The following is a 16,038-nucleotide window of genomic DNA, read 5'->3' as shown; positions in this document are numbered from 1 at the left end:
TGTGCGTACTGCCTTATTTTTTTAAATATGTTCTTGTTGTTGGTACATGTATGGCTTCTAGCCGGTTTTGTGTTTTAAATTAGAGTTGTTTTACTGTTAAGGCCTTCAGCGTAGTTTAAGGTACTGTTTCACGTTAAGCCCTTTGAAATTATTTTTTTTTTTTTTTAAGATTTTAATTTGTCTACTTCAACCTATTGAATTGTCTACTTCAACCTATTGAATTTTTAAGTCTTCGGCCTTCAGCCGGTTTGAGTTTCTGTTCTTAAGGCCTTCACCCTAAATTGAAGAACTGTATCACGTAAGGACTTCGGTATTTTTTTTAAAAAAATAATGTTTCGGAGTTTCAAGTGTTCGGCCTTCAGCCGATTTGAATTTAACTTGTTTATTTCAGCCTAACTAAAGAATTGTTTCAAGATAAGGCTTGCATTTTAAATTTCTGATTATGCTCGCGTTTTAAGTTATTGGCCTTCAGCCATTTTTAAATTAAAGTGGCTTTCAGCCGGTAATTAAGTCCCAAAGATTAAAGCTGTGTGTTAAAAAGCTTTTTTTTTGGGCTCTTGTAATGTTTGATCAAATAATGAAGTCGTATGTTCGAGTGTAACTGACAGCCCCTTATTTTGGCCCCTTTCCACAGTTTATTCTATTTGTCCCGTGCTGTGGGTTAAGCAGGGCATTTCAGGTGCAACTGCGCTACTTTTCTGAGTTTAGTTTTTTGCGGTGCTCGCCTGTCGCTGCGAAACTGCGCGGACTTTTTGGTCCATCATTGCCCGTTTCTCTTCCTGGCCTGAAATAATGTAAGAGATGCAATCAAATGAAGCGTGAACTTTCGTAAGCTAAGGCTTTACAATAGAAATGGCAAACCACGGTGTAACGATATATGCATATTACTCAGAAATAAACGATTGCCGACGTACCTTATTATGGTACAGCGGCTCGTGCGGGTCATACACTCACCCTGCCTCGCTGTATGCCTGAATTACGGCGCTTAATGCCCCTTTGCTCCATTCCATTTCTTTAATCCAAAGCAATCAATAAAAAAAAAGCTTTCACGGACAAGAAAGTCTATAGGCCACAAAAAATCTGCATTTATAAAAACCTACTTACTACACAGAAATGCAAGAAATCGCCAACACAAATATCTGAAATTGGCCACTAGCCACCGAACATTGAGCACATAACAAATAGAAAGCACTGCGGTACCCATTGGGGTGAAAGCTATATGGGAGAAGAGGCAACAAGCCATTTAATTCCTTCCAGACCACTAGATGCGCTAGGGGTCAAAGGAACCTGCAATTGACCAGTGGCGGCTGTCCAATGGCCGCTGTTGATATTCTATCATCTTGCTCTGTACTGAAGTCTATACGGTTACAGTCGTCTTTGTATTTGTTTCATGTTTACATACTACTGATCTTCATTATAAATATATTTTTTAGTTTAAATTTCACAAAGTTCACTGTGGAATTGAAGAGATTTCCTGCTGAAAAAGCGTCCACAATTAATCCTAAGGTAAGACATTTAATACTCAGTAAATAACCTCGTAGCCTACAAATGAAATGTACTCTCTTGTATCGCGAATTAAGCTGTGTGGTTTCCGTACGTTTATTTAAATAAATTTGGTAAGTCAGTAGTAGTTAGTTATATTTAATGAAGAATTTTATGTTTCTTCAGAATGTTCAGCACGACAAATTCGCATTGAAATAGTCCTGTAAATTGCCTGGCTATTCATCTGGATATTACGTGGGTTCAACGGAGAAAGTTAGGAACAAGCATTCTTAGAGGTTTCCAAAACAACCTCAAGAGTTGATTCTGAAGTGGAGACTGTGTTACTTATTTTGTTTGCGAAGATCATTTTTTCGGAGAAGATTTTATGAATAAAAACAAGGCATAGACTAAACGGGAGGCAGGTGTTCCTTGTGATATTCCTAATATCAGTTGTGAATGAGGTGAAACTGTTGTTAATAGTGCTTGAGAAATTAAAAGTAAGTTTTGTTTTCGTTTCCCAGTTTTTATCCACCTTTCCTATTTTAGGAACTTGATATTGATGCCTTCTTTCTTGTGTTGAAGCATTTGAAATCGTGAGATGTAGGAACATTTTTTAAGAAATTAATGGTTACTAGTGCAAGTTTCCTGGGCAATTAGTCAGAAATTACAGTTCTGAAAATAGAAGTAACAAATTTTACAATTCTTCATTAATAAACTCTGTGATAAAGATTTCTTAACTGAATCTCTTTAAGTGCCGATTATTCTCTTAATAATGTTTTTTTTCCCTCTCCGTTGACCCCAGAGCTTGTAAGATGTCAAAGTACGACATTATTCAGGAATATTTGTAGTCCAATTTAGCTGCTATAATTTTATTTAGCTTCAGTTATTTAGACTACAAACTTGTTTCGACTTACTGTCGGTTTCAAGTCTAGTTCTTATTACGAACAAAACGTCCTGGAGGTTTTATATGTTGATAGGAACCAGTACAAGTGTGTCAGTTTGCAAGTCTATTTTTGACGTTTGCGTGTGTCAGTCGCTGCTCCTATGATGTTTTCTTGAGCAGCGAATGTCAGACGCAAACGTCAAAAATAGACTTGCAAACTGACACACTTGTACTGGTTCCTATCAACATATAAAACCTCCAGGACGTTTTGTTCGTAATAAGAACTAGGCGCAACCGACATTAAGTTGAAACAAGCTTGAAGTGTAAATACGTTTCATTCAAAGAACACCTGACGAAAACTGCAGCGAAACTTAAAACACGCAACAACATATTGCAGAAGGTCTGTGGCACCACTTGGGGCTCCTCAGCATCTACCTTAAGAACATCCGCACTTGGCTTGGTGTGCCCAGTGGCAGAACACTGTGCCCCAGTGTGGCTCAACAGCAGACACACACACACACGGTAGGCAGCCGACTTAATGCAACAATGCGTATTATATGAGGCACAATCAGGTGTGCGGCTGCCTGTTCTCAGTAACATAGACCCTCCTAACCTGTGCCGAGAACACGCTCTGGCTAGAGAATTTCAAAAAATCGTGACCAACCCGCAATTACAAATCCGTGAAGATACGAGATCCGAGGACACCGACTCCAGTCTAGGCATCCCCCACTAAAGATCGCACAGGCGCTGCACCAAACCAACTTTAAAATAAACGACCGATGGAAAGAGGTATGGGAGAGCAGAACAGCAGTAAACTGCCACAGTATGCCGTGCATCTTTAGTAAACCAAAAGGATTTGATTGCGCTCGCAAAGTTTGGTCAACTCTTAATCGCATCAGAACCAACTGCGGGAGATGCGCCGACTCCTCCTTACACAGATGGGGTAAACTTCCTTCGGCCGCTTGCGACTGTGGCGCTGAGAGACAGACGGTCAAACACATCGCGCAGGAGTGCCCACTAAGGGCATATGAGGGAGACCCACAGGATTTCCTAATGGTGACCCAAGGGGCAATGACTATATATTATCTAAGCTGGACGTTTGTTTGTGATTGCTCTTCTGTGAGTGTAAATTTACAATTGGTGGTGTCCTTATATACAAACTGTTATTTATTGTTCTGTTTATACATATGTGATTTTTTTAAATCGTGTTGTTTCTGTAATTTTTAGTGTGATGTCATGACCCATACGCTAAATAATAAGTGTAAATGAGTGAAGCTAAATAAACTTGTAGTAGCTAAATTGGACTACAAATATTCCTGAATAATAGGTTCGTCACTGCTGTATTGGAATGTGCTATAGTTGTGTTTAAATTATTATGATGCAAGCCAAAATAATTATATAGCATACCCAGAAAATTGAGATAAGAAAATTAAAAAAAAAAAAAACTACAACGTAGATAAGGTAGGAGGGATGGAACCCACAATGTTTATCCTTTTTTAGTTCATGGCCATACCACTAGAGGCGCTGCTATCGGTCTGTGTTTCCCTCTTTTAACACGGGAGTTGCGCTTCTCTTTTTTGTTGTTCTGTGGCGGTACACCCTTCTGCGCACGAGCGATTTATCGCTGCCTAATGCGTATGCTCGGATTGTCGTCAGTTTGGAAGTGCTCTTCATTCTAGCACGGGGAATATGTGCCTGCTAATTTTCGTAGTTTGACGCGTAGGATCGTCATGCAGTAAGTACCCCCTGTCAGTGTGGCAGACCGAGGAGCGAGCAGACGACGGCCTCGGCTGAGCCTGCGCGGCGACCCCACAGCTCTGGGGTCAACTGGGGCAATGAGCCAGCCGGCCGCGTGGGCAGTGCGGCGGGGGGGGGGGGGGGGGGGGAGCCGAACAAGGCCACGGCGGGGGGGGCTGGCGAGAGCCTACCTGTATAACGTGAGCACAGGATATTGAGGCGGGTTTACATACGAGTCACAATGCGATTGGAGATTTCTAACTGAATGAACTGAACGATTCGTCTAAATATGGCTGTGAACTGCACTATCTATTGCAAATATGGTATTCGCATGTTTAGATTTCCAAGTGACTCAGAACGAAGAAAAAGATGGCCCGTAAACTGCCGGAGAGACAACAGGGAACCGGGACCTGTTGATCAGCTGCGTATTGTAAATATCCGTAAATAAATGTAATTATGAATGTCGGACCTCGCTCACTCGTCTCGTATAGTGTGCCTAAGGGATGCTGCGTTCTCGGAATGTTATACGACAGTTCGAGCAAATAACTTTAGTAGTTTCATTTATTCAGGGTGTTATAAAAAGGTACGGCCAAACTTTCAGCAAACATTCCTCACACACAAAGAAAGAAAAGTTGTTACGTGGACATGTGTCCGGAAACGCTTAATTTCCGTGTTAGAGCTCATTTTAGTTTCGTCAGTATGTACTGTACTTCCTCGATTCACCGCCAGTTGGCCCAATTGAAGGACGGTAATGTTGACTTCGGCGCTTGTGTTGACAAAAGATGTTATGTGGACATGTGTCCGGAAACGCTTAATTTCCGTGTTAGAGCTCATTTTAGTTTCGTCAGTATGTACTTCCTCGATTCACCGCCAGTTGGCCCAATTGAAGGACGGTAATGTTGACTTCGGCGCTTGTCTTGACATGCGACTCATTGCTCTACAGTACTAGCATCAGTACGTAGCATCAACAGGTTAGCATCAACAGGTTAGTGTTGGGGTTTTGCAGTCAGTGCAATGTTTACAAATGCGGAGTTGGCAGATGCCCATTTGATGTATGGATTAGCACGGGGCAATAGCCGTGGCGCGGTACGTTTGTATCGACACAGATTTCCAGAACGAAGGTGTCCCGACAGGAAGACGTTCGAAGCAATTGATCGGCGTCTTATGGAGCACGTAGCATTCCAGCCTATGACTCGCGACTGGGGAAGACCTAGAACGACGAGGACACCTGCAATGGACGAGGCAGTTCTTCGTGCAGTTGACGATAACCCTAATGCCAGCGTCAGAGAAGTTGCTGCTGTACAAGGTAACGTTGACCACGTCACTGTATGGAGAGTGCTACGGGAGAATCAGTTGTTTCCGTACCGTGTACAGCGTGTGCAGGCACTATCAGCAGCTGATTGGCCTCCACGGGTACACTTCTGCGAATGGTTCATCCAACAATGTGTCAATCCTCATTTCAGTGCAAATGTTCTCTTTACGGATGAGGCTTCATTCCAGCATGATCAAATTGTAAATTTTCAGGATCGACATGTGTGGGCTGACGAGAATCCGCACGCAATTGTGCAATCACGTCATCGACACAGATTTTCTGTGAACGTTTGGGCCGGCATTGTTGGTGATGTCTCGATTGGGCCTCATGTTCTTCCAACTACGCTCAATGGAGCACGTTATCATGGTTTCATACCGGATACTCTACCTGTGCTGCTAGAACATGTGCCTTTACAAGTACGACACAACATGTGGTTCGTGCACGATGGAGGTCCTGCACATTTCATTCGAAGTGTTTGTACGCTTCTCAACAACAGATTCGGTGATCGATGGATTGGTAGAGGCGGACCAATTCCGTGGCCTCCGCGCTCTCCTGACCTCAACCCTCTTGACTTTCATTTATGGGGGCATTTGAAAGCTCTTGTCTACGCAACCTCGGTACCAAATGTAGAGACTGTTCGTGCTCGTATTGTGGACGGCTGTGATACAATACGCCATTCTCCAGGGCTGCATCAGCGCATCAGGGATTCCATGCGACGGAGTGTGGATGCATGTATCCACGCTAACGGAGGACATTTTGAACATTTCCTGTAACAATGTGTTTGAAGTGAGGCTGGTACGTTCTGATGCTGTGTGTTTCCACTCCATGATTAATGTGATTTGAAGGGAAGTAATAAAATGAGCTCTAACATGGAAAGTAAGTGTTTCCGGACACATGTCCACATAACATATTTTCTTTGTTTGTGTGTGAGGAATGTTTCCTGACAGTTTGGCCGTACGTTTTTGCAACACCCTGTATAAAACAGGTTTGACAATACTTAAACTTGAACGTACAAAATGTTGTCGCAAGCGATGGTCGACATGCAACGTAATTCAGAGCCCTTGGCTATACGTAATGTTCCTGGAAGTTGACGCACTCTTTGTGGATCACTACTGACTTATATCGTATATGCTAGGCCGTGTTATACTGTCCACTAATGCCAGAGGCGGCGCGAATACTCAGCATTAACCTATACTGAGCGCCGCTTATATTCACTTCGGCTCGAGGGCACTGCCTATTCCGCGCACCATTGGCCGACGCCGTTTCACCGCCTTCTCTGGTCTCGCGTTCTTCGTCTTCGATACGGCGCCGGTGGTTAGGCCAGAACAATCCCACGAAACCAGTCTCTGTACACATACTCTGAAGCGCCAAACTAATTTGAAAATTATGTAAAAAGTCAGCCAACCGGTTGCATAGGTTTTCTGTATACCTTGACCAGGTTTCGTCACCTCTAAGGTGACTTCATCAGAAGGTAAGGTAATTACAAGAAGAACATATCGTCAAAGATGTTCTTCATGTAATTACCTTACCTTCTGATGAAGTCACCCTTATAGGTGACGAAACCTGGTCGAGGCATAGAGAAAACCTATGCAACCGGTTGGCTGATTTTTTTACATATTTTTCAAATTTGTGTATACGGTTGCTGCAAACGTCAGGCATGTTCAAAGTTGGCCAAACTAATTGCTACAGGCACGCGTATTCAAATACAGAGATATGTAAAGTGTCGCAATACGGCGCTGCGGTCGGCAACGCCTGTGTAAGACAAGAAGTGTCTGGCTCAGTTGTTAGATCGGCTACCGCTGCTACAATGGCAGGTTATCAAGATTTAAGTGAGTTTGAACGTGGTGTTATAGTCGGCGCACGAGCGATGGGACACAGCATTTCCGCGTAGCGATCAAGTGGGGATTTTCCCGCACTACCACATCACGAGAGTACAGTGAATATGAAGAATCCAGTAAAACATCAAATCTCCGGAAAAAAACATCCTGCAAAAACAGAAACAACGACGACTGAAGATAATCGTTCGACGTGACAGCAGTGCAACTCTTCAGAAACCTGCTGCAGATTTTAATTCAGGGCCACCAATAAGCGTCAGCGTGCGAATCATTCAACGAAACATCATCGGTATGGGCTTTTGGAGCCGAAGGTCCTCTCGTGTACCCTGGATGTCTGCACGACACAAAGCTTTACGCCTCTCCAGTGCCAATCAACACTGGCATTAGACTGTTGATGACTGGAAGCACGTTACCTGGTCGGACGAGTCTCGTTTCAAATTGTATCGAGCGGATGGACGTGTACGGGTGTGGAGACAGCGTCAAGAATCCGTGGAGCCTGCATGTCAGCAGGGGACTGTTCAGGCTGGTGGAGACTCCGTATTGGTGTGGGCGTGTGCAGCTGGAGTGATGTGGGACTTCTGACAGGTCTAGACACGAGTCTTACAGGTGGTACGTACGTAAGCGTCCTATCAGATCACATGCATCCAGTCAGGTCTATTGTGCATTTCGAAAGACTTGGGCAATTCGTGTTTGCGCCAAGTTCGCCCGGTGGCTCATGAGTCAAGACCAAAAAGATATCCGCGTCGCAATGTGTGAAGAGCTTTTGGATCGCGAAAATGAGAACGAGATGTACCTCCAGAGAATCATGACTGCTGCTGAGACGTGGTGCACGCTTATGATGTTGAGAGTACAATGGGTGCGAAAAGGTTCTCCAAGACGAAAAACAGGGCATCAGGTAGGTGAAATGTCAAAGCCGTGATTTTGGAGGGTCAGATCATCATGAACTCGTGCCGCGGGGACGAACTGTTAAGCGATGGTACTATCGGGACGCGTTGCGACGCCTGCGACAAAATAAGAGAAGGAAACGTCATCCCTGGTGGTGCGTGATCGTGGCGCAAAAAACGAAATCACAGTGCTGCCGTACTCTCCAGACCTGGCGCCCGCAGACTCTTTTTTTTTTTTATTTACAAAGCTGAAACCCCATTGAAAAGACGAAGATTTCCGACGATAGAGGAGAAAATTCGCAGACTGCGCTCCGCGCAATCCAGCAAGGGCTGCTCCTGGAAGTGGGGGCACCGTGTCAGTTGTGGGGGAGGGTATTTCGAAGGATGCCGTGCAACTCAAAGGTAAGCGTAGAAAAATTTTGTGGACAAAATTCTGGAATTTTCTAAACAGACCTCGTATGTTAAGCGGCTTCTCGGCAAGTCAAAACACATCTACGCACAAGAAGTTTATCCAGAATGAGATTTTCACTCTGCAACGGAGTGTGCGCTGATATGAAACTTCCTGGCAGATTAAAACTGTGTGCCGGACCGAGACTCGAACTCGGGACCTTTACCTTTCGCGGGCAAGTGCTCTAACTGAGCTACTGGTAGATACTGGTGGAAGTAAAGGTGTGAGGACGGGGCGTGAGTCGTGTTTGGGTAGCTCAGTCGGTAGAGCACTTGCCCGCGAAAGGCAAAGGTCCCGAGTTTGAGTCTCGGTCCGGCACACAGTTTTAATCTGCGAGAAAGTTAATGGTTTATGGAAGGAAGCAAATCTGAAGTTTAAAATGGTTCATATGGCTCTGGGCACTATGGGACTTAACATCTGTGATCATCAGTCCCCTAGGACTTAGAACTACTTAAACCTAAGTAGCCAAAGGACATCACACACATCCATGCCCGAGGCAGGATTCGAACTTGCGAACGTAGCGGTCGCGCGGTTCCAGACTGAAGCGCCGAGAACCACTCGGCCACAGCGGTCGCCCAAAGCTGAAGTTCACCGACGAGAATTCTCTTAGTGACTATATAAGTCAAGAAATTGAAAAGTTACGTAATCATACAGTTCAAGGGAAGGTACAAACTGGTGTCCTTCACCTGCAAAGTAAGTAAAGGTTCAGTGACGTTTCGTGTACGTAACGTACCAGTAAAAGGCCATTTTTTTAGGAATTCGTCGAACACTGTTAATGCTACTTTCTTGGAACATTTTTGTCCATCGGTCTGTGTCCAACTGAACACTCTTTAGGGTTGGCATGTTTTTAATCACGTGTAACAAAAACAGTCTAATTCACTTTAGAAATAAAAGATAGTTTTATTTAAGTTTATAATCAACGTTTAAGAGAAATAAAAAAAATTAATTTTCACTGAACTACGGGATAAATCTCTCGTGAGAAGGGGGGTCCGACTAGATCTCGCCAAATCTCACGAGGAGTGAGGGGTCCGAATTTTAAAGAAAACAGCTCAGGTAATTAATGTTCGACTCCTTTGGACTTGCTCACGTTTAGGGGAAGGTGTTTCTGGTTTTGACTCGTGAGCCGTGGAACGAATTTGGCGGCAACACGATGCCGTGTCAGGATCTCGTGACACGATCCAACTGCGTCCTTACGAGGGTCACCTTTAACTCACGTCCAGCCATTTCTAAAGCGTGTGAACCACTCGTGACACCGAGTACGGCTTAAAACACTCACCACCGTAGGCCTCCTGGATCATTTAGTGTGTCTCTGTAAAGGGTTTCTCGAGTTTCACGCAAAATTTAATGCAGACACGTTGCTCCTCGAACTCTGCCGTCTCGAAATTCGCGACACAACGCTCTACCCGACACAGCACTCACCAATAACCAACAGACACACGACAGTGGAACCCGCGTTAAACACAGGCGTTTGCAGCGATGCCAGTCGCATGTCGCTCCAACATCCAATTGGCGCGAAATTATGAATGTTACAAAATATTTTTGAACAGAGCTCATGGTCCCAGCTGGACTATACAAATCAAAGGTTGATTTAGTTTCGGATGCTTGATGCAGTTATGTGCAGTATTTCAGCAGATCGAGAAAGTACTGACATTCGTTTCGTGTCTGTGTGTTTCAGCTGATGGAGGAGGTTTCCCGCAAGAAGACGGAGTACCAGAAATACCTGGAGCTGTACAAGCTGATGCGGTCCAGGTTTGAGGAGCACTACGTCAAAGGTGAGTGGACCGAGTTCTGGCAGACATTCTGCAGCCGGCGGGACGAAGCGGAAATTCGTGCAGGTATGTTCCGACTGTGCAACTAATTGAAGGCAGTTCGTTTATCGTCATACGCATTTCGTTTCTCTTATTTGGGAAGCATCTTCAGTGGCCTGTAATACAAGTTTCTTTTTATGCACGCAATAAATGGATTATGTGGTAGATACAGTATGCTGCCATGTTACATTTTGTCGTGTTTTACTCTAGTTTTTTAAGATGAGAATCAACTTTTGTAACACAAATTTGGTAATGCGAAATTATCGTTCGGTGTTACGATTTCCAGCGCTGTTGACTCGTGTGTCGTCCTGGAGATGTATACTCCTTAGTTTCCAACGAAGGTGCTTGCCAAATAAAAGAAACACGCATATGGCAATAAACAAACTCCCTTCAATTAGCTGCATAGACGGAACATATCTCCAGGAATTTAAAGCAACTAAGGAAAGACGGAAAACAGAAAAAATGACGAAATGGAAATGTCTACATTCACTCCTGAAAACTTTTATGAGCAGCTGTAGGGATCTGTGATCACAAGGAGAATCTGGAGCGCCTGTGGGAGAAGTTGCAGCCCTCTAACGGTAGTGGCGGCGTGGCAAGTCCGGAAAGTATATAAAATATAAATATATATATAAAACAAAGGCCGGAGTATCTTTGCAGAAGTGTGCCTGGGTCCATGAATATACGAGGTCTGTTCTGAAAACAACCTGGCATCTCGAATTACGCTCCTATGGAGATATTTAGTGTTAGCCGGTTGGCAGCACGGTTTTGCGATTTCCCCCCTTTACATCCACATTTTTTTTTTTTGGGCTGTCGATCAGTTTTCGTGATATTGCTATTGTTTCCAGAACGAGGTTTTCACTCTTCAGCGAAGTGTGCGCTGATATGAAACGTCCTAGCAGATTAAAACTGTGTACCGGACCGAGACTCGAATTCGGGACCTTTGCCTTTCGCGGGCAAGTGCAAGCTGTGAGGACGGGGCGTGAGTCGTGCTTGGGTAGCTCAGTTGGTAGAGCAGTTGCCGGCGAAAGGCAAAGGTCCCGAGTTGGACTCTCGGTCCGGTACACAGTTTTAATCTGCCAGGAAGTTTCATTGCTATTGTTATTTGAGTGCAGTGTGTTTAAGTATTAGTAGCAGTTTCTGAAATAAGCGATTCTGTGAAGCAAAGATGCAACGTAAAATTTTGCTTGAAACTCAGGAAAAAGTTTGCAGAAACGATTCAACTTTTAAAAAAAGGTTACAGAAACGACGAGGCTCCGGGTGTTACGGATGGTTTTTCACGATTTAAAAGCGGTCGCCAGTGAGTTGAAGGTGATCGGGGACCATTCAGCTGGTGACCCACACGTTCGGGGAATTAACAATCTGGTGCGTGCTAATCGCAGTACGGGTTTGCATTCAACTGGGCCACGCCCTAAAATTTTGACGGAAAAGGAGAATATGCGTCTAGTGGCAACAAAACTTGTTCCTCGTTTGATGACTGAACAACAGAAAGAAAATCGACTGGAAGTTTGTGGGGAACTGATCCAACAAGCCAGTGGCGATGAAACATTCGTGCAAAGGGTGGACCGTGACGGGAGCCGACATCTGAGTTGGCTGTTGCGACATCGAAAGGGCGCCGCGCCTACCTGTCGTCACCGATTTCGTCCAGATTTGTGCCGTGTGCTAGGTCTGTTGGCAAAATATCGATGTATCTCCAAAAATGTCGATATAAAACAGCGACGCGTTTATCCGGATACATCGATATACAGGGTGTTACAAAAAGGTACGGCCAAACTTTCAGGAAACATTCCTCACACAAAAATAAAGAAAATATGTCATGTGGACATGTGTCCGGAAACGCTTAATTTCCATGTTAGAGCTCATTTTAGTTTCGTCAGTATGTACTGTACTTCCTCGATTCACCGCCAGTTGGCCCAATTGAGGGAAGGTAATGTTGACTTCGGTGCTTGTGTTGACATGCGACTCATTACTCTACAGTACTAGCATCGAGCACATCAGTACGTAGCATCAACAGGTTAGTGTTCATCACGAACGTGGTTTTGCAATCAGTGCAATGTTTACAAATGCGGAGTTGGCAGATGCCCATTTGATGTACGGATTAGCACGGGGCAATAGCCGTGGCGCGGTACGTTTGTATCGAGACAGATTTCCAGAACGTAGGTGTCCCGACAGGAAGACGTTCGGATAAATTGATCGGCGTCTTAGGGAGCACGGAACATTCCAGCCTATGACTCGCGACTGGGGAAGACCTAGAACGACGAGGACACCTGCAATGGACGAGGCAATTCTTCGTGCAGTTGACGATAACCCTAATGTCAGCGTCAGAGAAGTTGCTGCTCTACAAGGTAACGTTGACCACGTCACTGTATGGAGAGTGCTACGGGAGAACCAGTTGTTTCCGTACCATGTACAGCGTGTGCAGGCACTATCAGCAGCTGATTGGCCTCCACGGGTACACTTCTGCGAATGGTTCATCCGACAATGTGTCAATCCTCATTTTTAGTGCATATGTTCTCTTTACGGATGAGGCTTCATTCCAACGTGATCAAATTGCAAATTTTCACAATCAACATGGTTGGGCTGACGAGAACCCGCACGCAATTGTGCAATCACGTCGTCAACACAGATTTTCTGTGAACGTTTGGGCAGGCATTGTTGGTGATGTCTTGATTGGGCCCCATGTTCTTCCACCTACGCTCAATGGAGCACGTTATCACCATTTCATACGGGATACTCTACCTGTGCTGCTAGAACATGTGCCTTTACAAGTGCAACACACCATGTGGTTCGTGCACGATGGAGCTCCTGCACATTTCAGTCGAAGTGCTCGTACGCTTCTCAACAACAGATTCGGTGACCGATGGATTGGTAGAGTCGGACCAATTGCGTGGCCTCCACGCTCTCCTGACCTCAACCCTCATGACTCTCATTTATGGGGGCATTTGAAAGCTCTTGTCTGCGCAACCCCGGTACCAAATGTAGAGACTCTTCGTGCTCGCGTTGTGGACGGCTGTGGTACAATACGCCATTCTCCAGGGCTGCATCAGCGCATCAGGGATTCCATGCGACGGAGGGTGAATGCACGTATCCTCGCTAACGGAGGACATTTTGATCATTTCCTGTAACAAAGTGTTTGAAGTCACGCTGGTACGTTCTGTTGCTGTGTGTTGCCATTCCATGATTAATGTGATTTGAAGAGAAGTAATAAAATGAGCTCTAACATGGAAATTAAGCGTTTCCGGGTACATGTCCACGTAACATCTTTTCTTTCTTTGTGTGTGAGGAATGTTTCCTGAAAGTCTGGCCGTACCTTTTTGTAACACCCTGTATGGACATCAGACGGCAATATCGAGTGCCAATATTTTTATTTTATATTATATTTTTATCACACCTGTTGAAAATATTTGAATTTGTTCTGTTGAAACTGTAGCAGCACATAATCTAGTGTGAACAAGTCTTAATACTTTTTGAACTTTCATCGCGTCCAGTCTTTCTCTTTGACTGTGTGAAGCAAGTATAGGTGGCACAAGAGTAGTAGTCCGACTGCTCGATTGGGAGGGGGGGGGGGATGTTCAAAAATGGTTCAAATGGCTCTGAGCACTACGGGACTCAACTTCTGAGGTCATCAGTCCCCTAGAACTTAGAACTAGTTAAACCTAACTAACCTAAGGACATCACAAACATCCATGCCCGAGGCAGGATTCGAACCTGCGACCGTAGCGGTCTTGCGGTTCCAGACTGCAGCGCCTTTAACCGCACGGCCACTTCGGCCGGCGGGGGGGATGTTAATGGAATAACAATACTTCCAGTGTGAAAAAATAGCACAACAGTTGCGTTAAAAGACAATTTTTAAAGCAACTAGTGCTATTTCTTCACATCAGCTTTCTTCAAAAACAGTTGCTGCAGATGACGAATAAAAATCAAGACTGGTCTCTGCGGAGGGTGGAGACGTGTGAGGAGAAATGCTGACGTAATCGGCGCTCGGCGCTGCCAACATAAAACTGCAGCAACGTTCAGCTCCACCACGCAATTTTGCCACTACACCTCCTAGGTCGCTGGCTTTTGCAGAAATGAAAAAACAGGTAAGTCGACATGGAGTGTTCCGCAGAAATCCGATATGTGACGAAACCGAACGATGGACCTATCCGACACGACACGCAGCCAAGCCTAAGCGCCCGTGCGTGTGACGTCAGCAAGGTAGTGTTAACCGTCGCTTGTACTAAGCATAGGACGCTCCATCTCCATGGCTGACACAAACTTGTGCCTCGCCAAAAATTTCGTCCAACTTTTTTTGAGCAAACTACTTCAGTGGCGCTATTACACGATCGTAAAATTTTTCTGCATAATTGTTTCGGAATGGATGCCGGGCAGTTAACCTTGCATACGTTTGCGGTGCAGGGGAAGGAAAGAGAAACGGAAAATTAGCGAGGGAAAACTCGAAGCGTTCTCCGGGATTTTCTTTGTGAGGCACACTGCGAGAACATACAGAACAACGAAAATTATCTGGGAGTAGGCGAACAGGCGTTTCAGTCTGCCATTGTGCACCTGATCTGCCGTACTTGCATACACAATTCTCATTTAAGAAATGCCATTTCTTAGTTTCATTCACAACTCTACAGTTCACGATTTAAATAATGAAACACAGCACTAGTCGCGTATTTTCTCATGCTTAATAGACTTTTTGTAGAATTTATTCTCATTACGAAAAGGATCTCTGGGCGGGGACTACTCAAGAGGACGTCGTTATCAGGAGAAAGAAAACTGGCGTTCTACGGATCGGAGTGTGTAATGTCAGATCCGTTAATCGGGCAGGTAGGTTAGAAAATTTAAAAAGGGAAATGGATTGGTTAAAGTTAGATATAGTGGGAATTAGCGAAGTTCGGTGGCAGGAGGAACAAGACTTTTGGTCAGGTGAATACAGGGTTATAAATACAAAATCAAATAGAGGTAATGCAGGAGTAGGTTTAATAATGAATAAAAAAATGTAGTGCGGGTAAGCTACTACAAACAGCATAGTGAATGCATTATTGTGGCCAAGATAGACACGAAGCCCACGCCTACTACAGTAGTACAAGTTTATATGCCAACTAGCTCTGCAGATGACGAAGAAACTGATGAAATGTATGATGAGATAAAAGAAATTATTCAGATAGTGAAGGGAGACGAAAATTTAATAGTAATGGGGGACTGAAATACGATAACAGGCAAAGGAAGAGAAGGAAAACTAGTAGGTGAATATGGACTGGGAGTAACGAATGAAAGAGAAACCGGCTTGGTAGAATTTTGCACAGAGCATAATTTAATCATAGCTAACACTTAGTTTAAGAATCATGAAAGAAGGTTGTATACGTGAAAGGGCCCTGGAAACACTACAAGGTTTCAGACATATTATATAATGGTAACACAGAGATTTAGGAACCAGGTTTTAAATTGTAAGACATTTCCAGGGCCAGATGTGGACTCTGACCACAATTTTTTGGTTTATGAACTGTAGATTAAAACTGAAGAAACTGCAAAAACGTAGAAATAGTGAAGCCAGCAGAGGATCAAGTACGTAAAAACACGAGGGCTAATAGAAGCCCTTGCATAACAGAAGAGATATTGAATTCAATTGATGAAAGAAGAAAATATAAAAATGCAGTAAATGAAGCA

The 16,038-nt window shown here is 44.3% G+C and overlaps 1 protein-coding gene across 1 annotated transcript in view; it reads left to right on the top strand.

The window, feature by feature from the left end:
• Positions 1-16,038, top strand: part of LOC126428018 (tyrosine-protein kinase Fer) — a 638,139-nt gene that overhangs the window by 419,502 nt on the left and 202,599 nt on the right. The window contains exon 3 of the mRNA XM_050089898.1: positions 10,257-10,353. Within this exon, the coding sequence (XP_049945855.1) occupies positions 10,257-10,353 (97 nt within the window). The remainder of the gene's footprint in view (positions 1-10,256; positions 10,354-16,038) is intronic.

The sequence above is a fragment of the Schistocerca serialis genome, chromosome 12, assembly GCF_023864345.2.
Source record: "Schistocerca serialis cubense isolate TAMUIC-IGC-003099 chromosome 12, iqSchSeri2.2, whole genome shotgun sequence".
Lineage (NCBI taxonomy): Eukaryota > Metazoa > Arthropoda > Insecta > Orthoptera > Acrididae > Schistocerca > Schistocerca serialis.
Note: the sequence above shows the minus strand (reverse complement) of the source record. Positions and strands in the feature narration are given on the sequence as shown.